The 16,323-nt window shown below is 57.3% G+C and overlaps 2 protein-coding genes across 2 annotated transcripts; both read right to left on the reverse strand.

Annotated features, from left to right (window-relative positions):
• Positions 1 to 698: 698 nt before the first annotated feature.
• DHX38 (DEAH-box helicase 38) lies at positions 699 to 11,113 on the reverse strand. The gene is made up of 27 exons (XM_063334942.1): positions 10,995 to 11,113; positions 10,506 to 10,908; positions 9,781 to 9,965; positions 9,519 to 9,623; positions 8,925 to 9,090; positions 8,697 to 8,815; positions 8,507 to 8,583; positions 8,157 to 8,312; positions 7,321 to 7,482; positions 7,128 to 7,235; positions 6,112 to 6,224; positions 5,871 to 6,008; positions 5,433 to 5,619; positions 5,157 to 5,342; positions 4,595 to 4,735; positions 4,295 to 4,405; positions 4,103 to 4,219; positions 3,745 to 3,852; positions 3,515 to 3,627; positions 2,766 to 2,974; positions 2,533 to 2,687; positions 2,300 to 2,455; positions 2,090 to 2,224; positions 1,887 to 2,012; positions 1,409 to 1,504; positions 1,111 to 1,232; positions 699 to 965 (listed from the first exon to the last, which is right to left on the reverse strand). Exons 2-27 carry the CDS (start codon positions 10,841 to 10,843, stop codon positions 881 to 883), a joined length of 3,714 nt encoding a protein of 1,237 aa, XP_063191012.1. The 5' UTR covers positions 10,844 to 10,908; positions 10,995 to 11,113; the 3' UTR covers positions 699 to 880.
• A 934-nt stretch (positions 11,114 to 12,047) lies between these two features.
• Positions 12,048 to 14,069, reverse strand: LOC134515695 (haptoglobin-like). The gene is made up of 5 exons (XM_063334944.1): positions 13,927 to 14,069; positions 13,641 to 13,702; positions 13,370 to 13,471; positions 13,047 to 13,121; positions 12,048 to 12,848 (listed from the first exon to the last, which is right to left on the reverse strand). Exons 1-5 carry the CDS (start codon positions 13,929 to 13,931, stop codon positions 12,085 to 12,087), a joined length of 1,008 nt encoding a protein of 335 aa, XP_063191014.1. The 5' UTR covers positions 13,932 to 14,069; the 3' UTR covers positions 12,048 to 12,084.
• Between the last annotated feature and the right edge of the window lie 2,254 nt (positions 14,070 to 16,323).

The raw sequence follows: 16,323 nt of genomic DNA on the forward strand, positions 1-16,323 counted from the left end.
CCTTCTCCTCACACCAACTCGCTCAGCTCACGCCTTGTTTGCAGGCAGTCAAATGAGAAACTAGGGGACAAGATCCAGTGGCAAATCAGGCAGACCACAGAGCTGACAAGCAAAAAGGAGTAAGCGGGCAACATGGGGAGTAGGGCTGAGGTCTCTGTGCACAGCAGTTACTGCTGCCAGCAGGGGTGTATGGCACAGATGGACAACTGCTGGACTACCCAACCTCCTGCAAGGCCAGCAGATCAGGACTGTCTGCACCACTGCATCTCCCCTTCCTTTCCTCCAGGCATCTTCAAGACACACTGGGCAGGATGCAGGAGGAAAACACGTACGTCACAGCCAGAACACATAAGCAGCAGCACGTGTGGGCAGCCGAAGGTGAGCGGAATTCCTGGCACAGCCTGGCCTCAAACAGGGCTGGCCCCATGGTCCTGTGCGTACAGGGGCAGCAGGGCACCGGCTGCGGGCCCAGGGCTTGGGTTGTGGGCAAACTGCCTTTGCAGTAGGATGGGACAGGGCTGGGACAGGGACAGGCTGTCTTTGCCCTCTAGGGCAGTGTAATTCTGTGCCTTGTCCCACACTCTACAGGGCAACAACTTGACAGTACCAGCCCTGCACGATTCTGCAGGGCTGCCTCCACTCAACGGTCACCTCCAGGACAAGAAGCAGCACAAAACAAAGCAAGGATTAGACTGACAACCTTTAAACAAATAAAATTATTTCTGTTCTGTAGCAAAATTAGTGCCAAGCACCAAAGCCTTCCTGGACCACAAGCTGTAGAGCACCTCACAGAGTACAGTGATCAGAGGAGCTGGGCACTCTCCTAAGGCTCAGCTGCTCCTGGAAGTCTTTAAGCCTCAAAGCAACGGGCACTGCCTTCTTAGAGGCCAAAGCGGGCTGGGGTGCGTCGTGGCGTCAGGGGTTCCCCCTGCTCCTTCCGCCCAGGGGTGTAGATTTTAGTAGATCTGCCAGGAGAGGACAGGGGTGATTAGTGGAATGTGCAACCTTTCCTTGCACCAGAACACCCACGGGGAAGCTGGGATTCTCCACGCAGCTCACTACCCCCACTCTTAAGGAGGCAACCCATGGCCAGGCAGGGCCAGCACCTACCTCACGCTGCCCAGTGGGTTACGGCGCTCCTGCTCCTCCCGACGGGCACGCAGCTGCTCCTCAGCCAAAGCCATCTCTTCCTCCATGGCAGACACTTCCTCCTTGGCACGGCGGCGGTTCTCCTGGAGCAAGGCAGAAGCAGGTCAGAGACAGGCAGAGGGCTGGCCAGGAGCAGACTCTCTGCAAGGCTACAGGCCTGTTGCCTCCATGTCAAAGCACAGACACACACACACACTGCACTAAAACAGGCATGCAGCGGGCCTGCTGTCTGCCAGCTCATCCTGGACAGGAGACTCACCTGGCGTGACTTGCCAGCATGTTTGATACTGTAGAACATGGGGCCCAGCTCTGCCAGCCACTCTCCATCCACAGCAGTGACACACTGCATGTATTCCTGCAGGGAAAGAAGGAAAGGGTAGCGGGATGGCACACTCAAGGCCTGGGCACCATTTCTAGAGCCACGGCAGCTCTCTCCCTCCCCCACTTTTCTCAGGCTGGGACTATACCCCTTCCAGACAATTCCTCCTGGCCTCAGAAGCTGCTATGGGCTGGACTTGGTGAGACCGCAAAGAAGTTCAAACATGTCCCACATAGGCCAGGAAAAACACTGGGAAAGGTACAAACAGGGCTCTGCAGATGACACAGACATGCCTAGTTGGTATAGATGAGATAGGCTGAGAACCGCCCTTCTGACAGATCCTAGTATCACAGCAAAGCCCTCCCATCTCCCTCAGAGCGCTCCTCACCCTTCTTGGTAGCCCTCAGCTCAAGCTCACCTTGGTGGTCATGACCAACTCATGATACACAATGTAATCTGGTGTGTAGCCCATGCCGAACAGAGAGCTTGTGGGGTGCAGGTGGCAGGGCATGCCTGTGCGGATGTTCACATACTCCCCAATGCCCTGCAAAGACAAGTGTGGTTAGCCCACCACTTCATAGACAGGGCCTCTCAGCCCCCAGACGAGCACAGACATCTCACCTTCAGCTTTGCAGCTTGATGGAAATACGCAGCACAGATGCACTTCCTGACAACATCCCAGTCAGTACCACAGGATGCTAAGCTCATCCGCTGCTGCACCATAATGTCCTTGAGCTGGGCACGCACCTCCCGCACCTGCAAAGGTGTGTGGCAGTCAGACCCCTCTCCTGCGTAAGGCTCCCTCCCCCAGCCTCTCTGCCACAGCCTCACCTTCCGCATGGCCTTGGCATGGATGAAGTGCTGGTTGCACCACAGTGTGGAATAGCTGTTGTTCTTCCACTGCAGGTAAACATTCAGATAAGTCAAGTGATCACTCTCTGGAACAGCAAATTTCTCCCGCACTTGATCACTCTCCTCCTCTCGGCCCTGAAGGGTAAGCAAAGAACACAGGTTAGTCAAAGGTCAGAGTAAAGCCCCAAACTGCTGAAAGAGCAAACAGGTACCTTAGGCCGATAAAAGATGGCAGGCACAGACAACATGGAGACAATGAGCAAGATCTCAGAGCTGCAACCCATGTCGCAGGAGACAATGAGCATTTTGGAGAGTGCAGGATCCAGTGGGAACTCCACCATGAGACGTCCTGTTGAGGTCAGACCACCTGTAGGAACAGCATAGGGATCAGCAGCTGGGCAGGTCCTGGTCCCATGGATTGACAGCTTATCCCAGTAGCCAGCACCTGTATTATCCAGGGCCCCCAGGATCCACAGCTGGTACATGGAGTTCAGCATGTTGTCCTCAGGAGGCGGATCCATGAAGTGGAACTGCAGCAGGTCCTGCACACCCAGGGACTTGAGCAAAAGCACTACATTGGCGAGGTTGGTGCGCTGGATCTCGGGCACCGTAGTTGTCAGCAGCTCGTTCTTGTAGGCACTCTGGGTGTAGAGCCTGGGGAACAGATGCCAAGAGCATGCTCCTCCCGTTCAAGCCACTGCGTTCCTTACTGACTCACCAGCTGTTGCCCAACCCAGCCAGGCATGGCACGGGGCAGCAACTCTGCACTCAGCCAGGCCATCCAGCAGGACCACAGGGAGGAACCTCTACCCTGGCCGAAGTGTGGCCTCCCCAGCACATAAGGATGCCTGGGCTGCAGTACAGCGTACACCCCTCTCAAGCACAGTCCTTCCCTGGGTGCAGGCCAGTCTCAAAGCAAAGCCTTGAGAAAGCTGCCTTTGGCTTGTCTGTTATCCTGACAGAAAAAAGGGTGGAACAGCCACAAGTGAAGATGGGTAAGGGAAGAAACCGGAGTACATCCATGCCTCTGCAGAGGTGCTGGTTCCAAAAGAGAAGACCTCAAGGCCTGCCTACTGCCCTCATCCCCACAGAAGTTCAAAGTAATGAACAGCTCCAGTGAGGGGGAAAAGAAAAAAAAAAAATATAACCTGTTGCCAAGCTGCAGATATGACAGAACACCAGTGACATTCCTACCTGAAGCAGTGGCCTGGGCCTGTTCGTCCAGCTCGGCCTGCCCTCTGATTGGCATTGGCTTGACTGATGGGGTAGATCTGCAGCGCATCCATGCCTATACGGGGGTTGAAAACCTGCAGAGCACAAGAAGAACAGACTGAAGCAAAAGGAAGTCTGGGTCACTACCACAGAACTCTGTCAACCCAACCCTAGAGATGACAGACGTAACAGTACATGAAATCTTGGCTTACCTTCAACTTGCAGTAGCCAGAGTCAATCACAAACATGATGCCATCCACTGTCAGTGAGGTCTCTGCAATGTTAGTGGCAACAATGCACTTCCTGACCCCATCCGGAGCCTGCAAGCATACTGCACATCAGTCAAATCCCTGGGCAAGGGCGTCTGCAGCACTGAGGAAGAGTGCAGAGCAGCAACACAGAACCCAGGAGGACAGGAGTGACTCTTGGGAAGTGGAGCAGGGGCACATGCTTTCTCTCACCCTCACATGCAATACAAAAGGCATGTCTGAACCTTTTACTCAGGCTCAGCAGTCCTCCCTGCACTAGTTTCCCCTGTCCCCACTCCTACCACAGAGCACACATCAGCACCTTCTGGAAGATCTTGGCCTGCAAGTCCGATGGTAGCTGAGAATAGATAGGCAGTACAGCAAGAGCAGGTGCCTTCTCTAGCTCCTCAAGGTGCTCCACAATTTGCTCTGAGGTCACCTAGACGCAAAGAGGGCTGTAAACATAAGATTAAAATAACAAGGGGGTAGAACAGTGCCTGCCCTTGCAGCTCACCTCTATGTCCTCCTGGCCAGGCATGAAGACAAGGATGTCCCCAGGAGCACCAGACAAATGGACCTGCAGGGCTTGTTTCACTGCAGCCTCCACATAATCCTCTTGTGGGGTCTGAAAGGCACAGCCCAGGTTACAGACATCAATAATCTCACCTGCCCCATCCTGTGTGCAAGACTACTCCTTGTAGTAGTAGCATGGCTACTCCTCCTCTGTCTTCTCTGTCCACCACAGAGTACAGTACACCCAAGTCACAATGCCATCCCATCACAACAGAGCTTCCCTCTGCAACATTCACCATACCTTGCTGAAAAGAATATCAACAGGGAAAGTGCGCCCAGGAATGTGGAAAATAGGAACGTTCCCAAAGAAGGATGCAAACTTATCTGCATCCATAGTGGCTGAGGTGACAACAAGCTTCAGATCTGAGCGTCGGGCCACCACCTAGAAAGCAGATGAAAGGAACAATAAGGAAGGGACATTTGTGCGTGGCTGCAGAGACAAGGGCACAGGACAAAGCTTCTGCTGTATTCTAGAGGCAACAGCCACTTACGCCAGGAAACACAGATGTGATATGATCTGTGCAGTTAAATACCTGCCAACCTCAGCTCGGGAAGCCATAAGCAACAAAAATCTCTGTACCTAGAGTTTCTGACAGTTAGCCCGCAAGCCTCTGGCAGCACTTACAGGAGATTTAACCCCTTGGAACCAGAGACCAGGATGTTGGAGCAATAAGTGCAGAGATGTGGCAGCTCTGCTTCCCTCTCCCAGACCTGGTAGAGAAGGGCTGTCCCTGCCAATACTCTGCTGGAAGACCACCTCATGTGCCCTATGCTGCTGTCCTCCAGTCCAGGCTCACACACACCTCCCGAAGCAGGCCAAAGAGCACGTCAGTATTGAGTGAGCGCTCATGTGCCTCATCCATGATGATAGCACTGTAGTTGTCCAGGTCAGCCTCTCGCAGTGACTCACGAAGAAGGATTCCATCTGTCATGTATTTGATCACCGTTTTTTCGGATGTGCAGTCCTCAAAGCGGATGGCATAGCCCACCTGGGAGGGCAGAGACACTAATAAGTCTTCCAACAGCCCCATGCACCCACTGTCATCAGGCTGCACCCCTGCACCCACTGCCAGACTCACCTCCTCACCCAGACGCACCCCCATCTCTTCACTGACCCGTTTGGCAACTGACATGGCCGCCACTCTGCGGGGCTGGGTGCAGCCAATCATGCCATAGTCAGTGTAGCCATCCTCATGGAGGTACTGTGTCAGCTGAGTCGTCTTCCCACTCCCCGTCTCCCCCACCACAATCACAATGCTGTTGTCTCTGAAGAAAGGGAAAAAGTATTTCTTCACACACCACAAAGAAGGGCTTTTGCATTCACAGCCCTGACTGGCCACCCAAGTGCCATCTTACTCAAGTGGGAGAGCTGCCACCAACCACACAAAGCAATGGGCTTTGTGTCTGGAGGGTACAGCTTCCAAATGGACCATGTATCTAGAATTTCCCACTTGGGTTCCTGAGATGTAGGCCAATGCCCCGGGGATGCTCTATGACCAGCTCCCTAGCAGCCATACCTGAGGATGGAGAGAAGCTCCTGCTGCACAGCAAAGATGGGCAGATATTGTCTCTGCTCCAGAATTGATTTCTTCTTGGCGAACTCGCTGCTGGCTTCACTTTTTTCTTTCATGTGTTCGGCAAACTTCTGCTCAGTCCTAAGAAAACACCAGAAGTCCTGGAACTGCCTCTCCATACACTTTGTTATGCCTCCAGCACCCATCACTGGCTAAGCAGGAGTAATTCAAAGCAAGCTCCTACTTGTAATCCACTTTGCCATCTTCTGTCACCATCTCATCCTTCTCCTCTTCTTTCTTGATCCCCATAATGTCTCCCAGTTTTGTGCCTGCCAGCTCCCAGTGCTTGTGCTGAGCCTGGAAGGACAGAGAGCAGCATAACTTTGCTACAGCAAGCACTGACAAATCATTCTTCTCCAATCCTACCCACAAGACTAGGAGAGAATATTAGCCCCACAAATCCCCAATGCTACAATGCAGAACATACGCCCCATTCCTACATCAAGCCCCCCTCTTCCAAGCGAACTCGAACAGACCTTTTAGACACTGGTCTGGATACAGAGACTTCAGGCACAGGATGACCAACTGCCTCCTAAGAAAATGGTTCCAGCTGATGACTCTTCCATTAAATTTTAACTTAAACCTACACAAATCTGAACAAGAGATAATCTTCCTGCTCTTGATGAGCGCTCACAGGCCTCTCTCCCAGCTCGCTGTTTGCTCTCTCAGTTTAGCTTCCACCTCCGTCTCACTCATAGCATACGCAGCTCAAATCCAGCTCAGTTTCAATTTACAAGGAACACAGCTGTGCTTTCCTCACAGCTACCACACAAGCTTTGCAGAAAGTCCCTAGAAAACACCCCCAAAAGCTAATATGCTACCTTGCTGCATACTCCTCCTCACAACTTTTCTGCTGAGACATGACAAGATATATCTTGCTGCCATACTGACTGTTCCTAAGCTACCTTGCATTCTTCCACCTTCCCTCTTCTCCCATGATCCAAATGTCCTTTGGATCAGACTCCACTACACAAGTGCACAGTGATTCACGTCCCACACAGTGCCTGAGGGAATCATACCACAGCAGCTGCTTATGAGACAATGCAATGAGCTGTGCTGCCACGATATCTCAGATCATAAAAATACGAACTCCTTATCGCCATTGCTGCCAAAGCCTGTATTCTGCAAACTCCAAACAAAGCCTGTGAGGCACTACAGAACATGTACAGTGGGATAGTAAGCCAAAAAGTCACAGCATACCCGCTTACGCTCCTTTTGCTCCCTGTGCTTCCGCACCAATTGGCTGCCTTTCCGGGCTATGATGGCCAAATCTGAGGTGGCATCCTTGACAGGGATGACCGGCTCTGGCTAGAGGAAAGAGGTATTGCTTCAGTACAGAGAGCTCACTCTTGTGGGGCTCCCTGCCACCAGCACCTTCAGCCACAGTCTCTACCTGCTTGGTGAAGACAATCCGTCCATCTAGGAAAGGGGGCACTAGGTTGTGCACCAGCAGATGCACTTTAGCAGAGTTATCCTCCTCAAAATCTTCATCCACTTCAATTCGATGAACCACACCACTGGTCAGCATGCGGTTCGTCTCCCAGCGCTCATTATCCTGCAGGAAACAACTTATCAGAAAACATAGAGAAGCCCCAAAGGAAGCCTGAGAGATCACACCAGAACACTGAGCTCAAGTTTAGGCCCTGCACTGACAATAGGATGAAACTGATAGCTCCAGCGTAGGGAGCTTGAAAGTAAGCACTAGGGAAGAAACAGTAACTGGAAGCAGCAGGGTATGACAAATACATTTGTTTCACATGGCCAACAGGATTGTCTCCAAGGAAATGTAGGACAGACATTGCCCACAAGGCCCCTACCATACTCGGAATAAGCCAGGAATCCTGGACATAATCCTGCTCATGTGCTGAGGGAAGCAGCCCCCAGCATCCACTGTGCCAACAGCAGACAATCCGAGTAACCTAATTCACACCCCAGAATAGCAGGACCATAGCCCTCTGCACTTCTGCTGCCCTGGACACTGCGATCCACCGCAGTCACTCCGATTGCGAATTCTGCTCCACACAGGAGATGCAGGGCTGCACTTTCTCGGGGAGCTTAACAATAGTTTCCCTGTGAGCCCTCATTCAGTCTGGGCCAGGACACAGACTGTCATCCTCCATCCGAGAGCAAGGGCCCAGCCTTTGCTGCCAGCAAGCGCATCTCTCAAGGGGCAGTGAAACAAGCAGTGCCCACGTGTTCAGAGCAGCCGACCCCGCATCTCTCTCCTACCTCATTGATCTGCCGCCGCTGTGCTGAGATGCGCTTCTGCTTCTGCTTGTGCAAGTGCTGCTCGCGCTTTTTCACGTACTCCTCAGAGGAGTAGGCCAAGGGGTTGTGAAACTCGTCGTAGCCCTCATCCATCATGTACCAGTCCCTGTCGGCTTGCTGGGAGGGGAGAGGTGCAGCCCTGAGCTCTGCCGGCCCCGCTCCCAGGGCCGGACCCTCCCGCCGCTCCCGGTATGGCCGCCGGGGGGAGCCCGCCCCCCCTCGCCCTGCTGGCCAGCGGCGGCCCCGCGGCCCAGCCCAGTAGCCCCGAACCCGCTGCCCGGCCCGCTCCTCGCCCGTCTTCGGGCTCTCACCCGCTGGTCGTCCTCCCACTGCTGCCGCTCCTCCTCCGTCTCAAAGGCAATGCCCTCCTCCCCGTCTGCATGCCGCCCTGGAGAGGGTGAGCCGGTCAGTCCGGCTGCTCCAGAGGAAATCCCAGAGCCCTTCCAGGGCAAGGGGACTCCCCTGCTGCCCACCCTAGGCAGCCCAGCCCAGGCTCCTCACCTCTCCCTCTAGACAGCCGAGGCGTGGACCCCAGGTGTTTCCGGTCGTCAGCCCACTCGTTGTATTTATATGATGGGGTGGGCAGTGGCGTCTTATCCGAGTACCTGCTCCTCACAGACCTGAAAAAACAGCATGAGGGAGGAACTGGTGCCCACAGCCAGGCGCTACTCTTACACACACCCTCCCCTTTCTGCAGCTCAACATAGGCGCAGCCCCAGGCACTGATACCTGTCCCGGTCTCTCCGGTCCGTGTCCCGCAGCGATGATGCCCGGTGGCTGCGCTCTGAGTCTCGATAGGAAGGCGTGGGTGAGGGAGATTCCCACTGTGAGCGGCGGGTACTGCTGTAGCCGCTATCATCTTCCTCCCAGCTAGAGCGAGACGGCGTGGCTGCATCTAGCAGAGGAGATGGGGTTTGACACCTGATGTTCAAACAGTGACCCCAGGCACCTGGAGCCACCTTACACCTTCTAGAAAGGAGCATGAAGAGAGGGTACCCATTTGCCCTCCCTCTAAGAGAAGGGGCCAACCCAGCAATTCCAAGAAAAATTGTCAAAAGACCACCTTTCTAACGCATAGACCCAGAATAGACCCCACTGCACAGAGATCAGCCAGATTTTCACACACACAGAGCTGGCAGATTGCTCCCAGACCCAGGTCAAGCTAGGAGTTTTATGCTTGCCCTAACCACAAATATTAAAAGATACAGGCTTTACTACCCACACTTATCCTGACAAAAACAGCAGGAAACAAACAAAAAAAAAAAGTACAAGCCCCTTCCTGTTAGGTCTCACATGAGAACTCTTACTGGGTCCCGCTCCTACCTTTGGGCCGATGTCTGGGACTCTCTGGTTCACTCCTCCTGCTGCTCCGCTCCGATGAGCCATCTCTTTCTGACCTGCTGCTATGACGACTTCTGTCCCGCTCCTCTGCAAAAAAAATGTAAGATCAGGTGCCCGGTGCACAAACGGGCTTCCCAAGTCTGCTTCAGAAAACAGCACAAACATTAGCTAAGGACTACAAACAGCCTGAGGGAAAAGCCCAAACCCTAAGCAGGAAGAGCCACAAAGGTCTTTGAGTAGTTACCGCGGTCCCGTTTACGATCATGGTCCCGATCCCTGCGTTCCTTCTTTCGTTCCTTTTCCTCCTTGGAGGACGCAAAGACACCATGTTCCCGACGCTCCCTTTCCCGCTGTCGGCTGCGTTCCCAAAACTCCTCGCTGACACCCCCTGTGTAGGAAGGCGTTTCCACACGGACAGAACGGTAATGCCTGGAAAAGTAGAGCAGAAAAGCTCAAAAGTGATGAGAAATAGCTGGCCTTTGACTTGTCTCATACAATTGCAGTTTTAACCTCTGCTATAGCAGAAGCTTATAGTTAAAAGTGCTCTCTCCATCCTTTGCTAACAGCCCACCACGTCCGCTCTCAGAGTCATGCACTTCTCAGCAGGCCACTGCCTCCAGGCATAAGGAAGCAGGTAGGCAGTCTCACAACTAGGATGGCTGGTGTTTGCAGGCGTAACACCATCTAAAAGCACTCCTGCCCATAACGCCTCAGGGAAGGCACCAGTGAAAGAGCTTTTCCCGGACCTTCTCAGATCTACAGAGACGCCCCATCGTCCACCCCCAAGGAGATCTCCAGGCCTCCTCACCACACAGGAGGTTACGGCCCTGCCTCTCGCAGAGCGCGGCCCCTGCAGAAGCTGACAGTGCTCGTACCCTGCACTCACGCTCATTCCTCCTGGTGTGGACACAATGGCTGTGAAGCACCCAGTGCCATCACCAGCAAGGGGAAGCCCCACGCTGACCCCACCTGTTCTTGCGAGCATTCCGGCTGCTCCAATCGGTCTCCTCATTATCATCCTCCTCCTCGGGGCTGCCCGCCTCGTCACGGCCCTCTTCCCAGTCCTTGTAGGAGGAGACCCGGGACCGCTTTCCACCGGCCGCCTCCTCCTCGCGTTCTCGTTCCCGCCGCTTCTGGGCCGCCAGCACGTCCAGGCCCAGCAAGGACGCCCGTGGCGCCGGCGCCTTGAAGACGTGCTGCTCGGCGGCGGCGCTGCGGTTCCGCAGGACCAGCCCGCCGGCCTCGGCGTCCGGGCTCGTCCCCGCCAGCCGGTGCAGCGACTCCTCGCTCGCCTCGGCCATGGCCATCACCGCCGACCGCTACCACGCCTGGCTGGGCCGGGCGGCCGGGCCGCGGCGGGCACCCATGGGGCCTGCGAGGCACAGGTCAGCGGGAGGGTCGGTACCGGAGGGCTGCCCCGGTCTGCCGCTCCTCGCCCCGCTCCCACAACCCCCACACCTGCTCGCAGTTGCCTCAGCGACCGTAAACTAGCTCCCCGAGCGCCGCCATGGCCGCCCCACAGTGCTCCGCCAGACGAGCCGCTCTAGCCCACTTGCACCATAGACGTGGCGGCCAGAGCCTATAGGGGTAGCAACCACCATAGAGTCCAACCACCTCTAGACAAGACACGCTACGCGTCCCTCGGAGGACTTCCGGCGTGCGGATACCGTAGGTGGTCACGTGGCCACGGGACGACTTCCGGGTGGGGAGGGCGCGGCCGGAACACCCAGGGAGACCCCCAGAGGCAGCGGGGTGCGAACCCCGCGGACACCCCGACACCCGGGCGGAGGGAGAGGAGAACACCACAGACACCCCCCACACGCGGGGGGCATGGGGACAATCCCAAGGACACCCCCCTGCACGGGGAGGGGAGAACCCCGCAGGTACCCACACACACGGGAGGGATCGGGGAGACCCCCACAGACACCCGGCCCAGCCTTACGGGAACTCGCAGCGGCGATCGCTCGCCCGTGCCCAGCTGGATGTGGCAGGCCAGCAGCAAGGGCGCCAGGCAGAGCACAGGGTGACAGCGTCGCAGGGAGGCCACCCCAAAATCGTCTGGAACATGGGGGGCCAGCCCCAGCCCTGAGCCATCGAAGCCTGGCCTGGTGGGGGTCTCTCTAGAGCCCCTCCTGCCCCTCGGACTCTCCAGTCCTTCAGGCTCAGGAGGGACATCTGTGTGTGGCCCCAGACACCCCAGAAGGAGCCTTCCCATCCTGTGCAAGCTTCTTCTCATCATCATGGGGCACCTGTTCCCCTAAACAATGCAGGGCTTGACACCTCTGGACCAGCACCAGTCACACTCATACAGGGGGCGATGGGGGGAAGAACTCCACAGAGCCCCAGGCAGCCCCTGCAGACAAGGCCCCTCCGCCACCCCCCCAGGGGAAGCCCTGCAAGGACCCCACAGGCACCCCCTCCAAGGGGCAGGTGCACACACAACGCTCACCCCCACGCACAGACACACACAGGCACGCCCCCGTAGCGCCATGCACAGACAGAGCCTGCAGCTGGGTGTGGAGCAGTTTTATTCCCCCACAGCCCTGCCTCAGCCGGCCGCCACCGTCTCCTTGACCCAGTCCAGGACGCGCTGCACATCCACGTATACACCATATTTGGAGGCCGTGCAGGTCTTGTCATAGCTGAGGATGCCGGCCACGTACCAGGTGTCATCATTGGGGTCCTGCACGGCAAAGGCGCCGCCGGCATCCCCGTAGCATGTATCCTCCCGCAGCTCACTCATGCCCACACAGAAGGTGTCATTGCTGAGGATGGGGTGGACCCCGTAGGACTTATTCCGTGCCTCGTAGTACTGCCTGCACTTCTCGCCCTCTGCCACAGGCAGCATCACATACTTCAGCATGTTGGGAAAGGCAAAGGTGGCACCTCGGCCCCAGCCTGAGACGTAACCCACCCGCCCTGGACGCACGTAGTTCTTCTGGGGTAGGCAGATGGGCATCACCTCCTCTCCAAGGAGCACCTTCTGCTTAAGCTTCAGCAGGGCCAGATCCACAGCCTCTGGGTAGCCGGGGTGCAGCACCACACGCTCGATGTCCAAGGAAAGCTGCTTCTGGCTGCCCAGGAAGAGCTGCAGCGTAGGCGCGATCTCCTCTGGCTTGGTGTCCTCACTGTGGTTCAGGTAGACATTCTTGCCCGTGGTCAGCAGCCACTGGTCACCAATGAGTGTGGCCCCCACGGTGAGGTTGTGGCGGGTCACTAGCCGGCCCTGCCAAGGGAAGCTGCCCTTCCTAGCCAGCAGGCCCCCGATGATGCGCTGCATCTGCCTGGGGGGGTTCTTCGGCTTCCCACACACTGCATAGGGCAGAGCAGGGCTCTGATGAGCTGTCTGAGGCCAGCAGGCACCAGGTGCCTCCTGGCCCATAGCAGCCCCAGGGAGCAGCACTGAGGATCGGGGTTGCGAGGAGCCCGTTCAGCTGCCCAGGCAGACCCCTCACAGCCTCCCACCCACTCTGCCCCTTGCAGCCCCAGCCCCTGCTGCTCTGCGCTCACCTGGCTCACAGACAGGCACCTCCTTGCCAGCTTCAGGGCTCACCCACGCGTGATCCTCATCACACTTGTATGTGCCTTTGGAGGGAAACCAGAGTTAGCACCCCTGCCCCGCAAGGCGGGGGATGGACCCCACAGCCAGGGAGGTGCAGAGGTACCTGCAACTCCCCAGGGCTTGGGGGAGTGGGGGTAGCTACTCGTCCCCCCCAGGAAGGTGGGAAGGTGGAGGGGAGCTGCATCATGCAGCTTCGGTGCAGCCCCATGCATCCCCTGGAGCTGGGGACAAGCCCCGTCCCTGGGTGCTGTGCCCGTGCCGCATGCCTCACCATCACCGGCGCCACGCAGCTGGTAGTACGGGTTGCAGCGGTACTTGATCAGGTGCTCCACATAGCCATGTTCAATCTCCGCAGGCTTTGCACAGCTCCACTCTGCAGACAGAGGATGCTCAGCTTCCCAGAGGACCCAGCCCAGAACATCGCGCCCGGCTCTGGCAGGTCCCTCCCCAGTCCTGTCCTCCCTGCCCCATGCCTGCTCCCTGCCAAGCTGTCCCTGGCTTCATCTGAGCCCCAGTGCTCCCGCCCTTGCCCTGGAAGGTACCGGAGGCAGTTGCAGTCTCCAGCACAGTCCAGGCCAGGCCAGCAATCAGCAGCACTGCAGGTCTGCAGGGAAGAGAGGGCACACTCAGTAGAGAAACAGCCTGGAGAAGTCACCTGGGCCATACCTGGACCCTACTGCTGTGGAGGATGTCTGCAGTGTTGGGACCCAGAACGTTTCAGTCCCAACACAGCTCCTGCCACAGCCCACCGCAGGGCCAGGTCCTCAGCCAGGCAAGGCAGACAGACACAGCACCGAGTATGTGCAGGGACGTGCCAACAATGCTCACCCCATGCTTGTAGCTCCCTCTCCTCACAGCAGCCTCCTCTGCAAGCCGATGCCGTTCAGGGCTCCCTCCTGATCCCTTTTATTGCCACCTCCCTCGCCCTGGTGCAGACCTGTGTGCTCCCAGACCTCCTGACCTGCTGTATGCAGCCAGCACCTTTCCCAGCAGGAGGAGCACAAAAAGCCCCACCTGGCTCACAGCCGGCCTGGCAGAGGCTCCCGGGAAGCCTGCCCAAGCCCCCATGGGAAGCCAGTGCGCCAAGAGTTTCTGGGATTTTGCAGCTACAAATATGCAGGGAGGGATCTGGCTGCAGACGCTGGTGCCCTGGCGCTGTGACACCAGCTGAGGTTCACAGAAAGCAGAGACAGCCACTGCTCCCTGCAAAACTGCCCTGTGCCACCACTCAGAGCAGTCCCTGTGGGGGCACGCGGCAGCCCCACGGGGTGCAGGCAGCCGCCCCGGTGCTGGCAGGTGAAGCTGGGGCACAGGAGCCATCCCATCCTGTGCCTGGCTGTGCCCACCACCGGGGCACACCCTGACAGACACAAAGGTGGGGTGCAGCAGGGCTCGGGGCTACCAGAGCCCTGGGCAGTGCCAGCCCGGCTGGCCGAGGGGTGCAGCATGTCCCATGCCAGCTCACTGCAGGCTCTGAGGGACTGCGGCCAAGCTGACCTCTTCCCACAAGCACCCACCCCTTCCTGCCCAGCAGGCTCCAGCCCCGCTTCCCGGCAGCCCCCGTCCCCTCGGGTGCAGGTTGTTTGTCAGCAGAGGCCAGGGCCCAGCCCAGCCTTACGGGAACTCGCAGCGGCAATCGCTGGCCCGTGCCCAGCTGGATGTGGCAGGCCAGCAGCAAGGGCGCCAGGCAGAGCACATCAGCCTGCTCCAACGAGCAGAGTCTGCTTCCAGCAGGAGCACAACCGAGGGGCAGCACGGTGCGGAGGGGACAGGCACCGACACTCTTACCTACCCCAGCGTGACAGCGTCGCAGGGAGGCCACCCCAAAATCGTCTGGAACATGGGGGGCCAGCCCCAGCCCTGAGCCATCGAAGCCTGGCCTGGTGGGGGTCTCTCTAGAGCCCCTCCTGCCCCTCGGACTCTCCAGTCCTTCAGGCTCAGGAGGGACATCTGTGTGTGGCCCCAGACACCCCAGAAGGAGCCTTCCCATCCTGTGCAAGCTTCCTCTCATCTCATGGGGCACCTGTTCCCCTAAACAATGCAGGGCTTGACACCTCTGGACCAGCACCAGTCATACTTATCCAACCACCCTTGGAGCACAGAAGGCTAGAATCCAGCACAGGATGCATCAGGGCTTGACAGCTCCGATCCATGAACCATGCCAGCACTTAGAAAGGTGCTGTGGCATTTGATGATAGCAGGCTTAGATAGCTCTGTCCCACTGCAGCAGGCTTGTCCCTCCACAGGAGACTGCCATGCCCTGGCAGGGGGAGAAAAAACTACGCGACTGCGCCGTGGTGCCCGCTCGTCAGCCTCAAGGTTAGCTCAGGCAAAGGGACTGCCAGCAGGAAGGTGCGGGAAGCTGCCCCAGCCTGCCCACGGGGCACGGACCGCACACCGCACACCGGGCTATGCCAGCGCAGGGCCATGCTCGAGGCCAACACCACCGGCAACTGCCGTGGCAGCGCAAGGCACTGAATGTCTCCAAGCCACAGTCTTGGATCAGCTGCAGAGCACAGACAAGAGTGCTGTGGGACAAGGTGAAACTCAAGCTCACAATCCCACAGGCATGACAGTCACCTTCAGACTGGGAGCAAGTGCCTCCCGGGCGCTCTCCAGAGAAAGCGCATCAAAACCTCGGCCAACGGACCAGGTCGCATCCCTGTTAGGGCAGCAGTAAGTGCCACCTGTCCGAAGCAGAGAAGCTAGGAAACAAAGGGTCTGGTGCAGAAGGTGACAGCCCTGATGTGAGCCGAGGGCCATTGCGAGTGGGGTCAGCAGTGCTGCTCCTCCTGTAAACAGGCTTGGTGAAGTGCTCTGACGCAATCCTGCTCTGCAGGGTGGATTGCGAGAGACTGAAGAGGGAACACCATGTCCAAATCAAGATGTTTTGCTCAAGAAAGGCCCAAGATGACCACAGGGAGTCCGAGGAAAGCAGCAGCCAATGCCAGAGGCCCCAAATACAAAACCGAGAGCCTCCAAAAGCATGAACAAACAGTGCCTTTCCATAACGAGTGACAGGGCATAACCACAGCTGTCTCCAAACATCTGCATACCGGCAGCAAAGGGAAGAAACGGTGCCCAGCGCCTCCCAAGGGCCCAGCCTCAGGCAGAGGTCTCCTCAAGGGGAGCCCTGATGAACTTTGTGTGGATCCATCCCAGAGCCCAGCTTACCCTGCAGCTTCTATCACTGGGAAAAGATGCACTGATTGGGAACAATGTAAA

This window comes from Chroicocephalus ridibundus, chromosome 4, assembly GCF_963924245.1.
Source record: "Chroicocephalus ridibundus chromosome 4, bChrRid1.1, whole genome shotgun sequence".
NCBI lineage: Eukaryota > Metazoa > Chordata > Aves > Charadriiformes > Laridae > Chroicocephalus > Chroicocephalus ridibundus.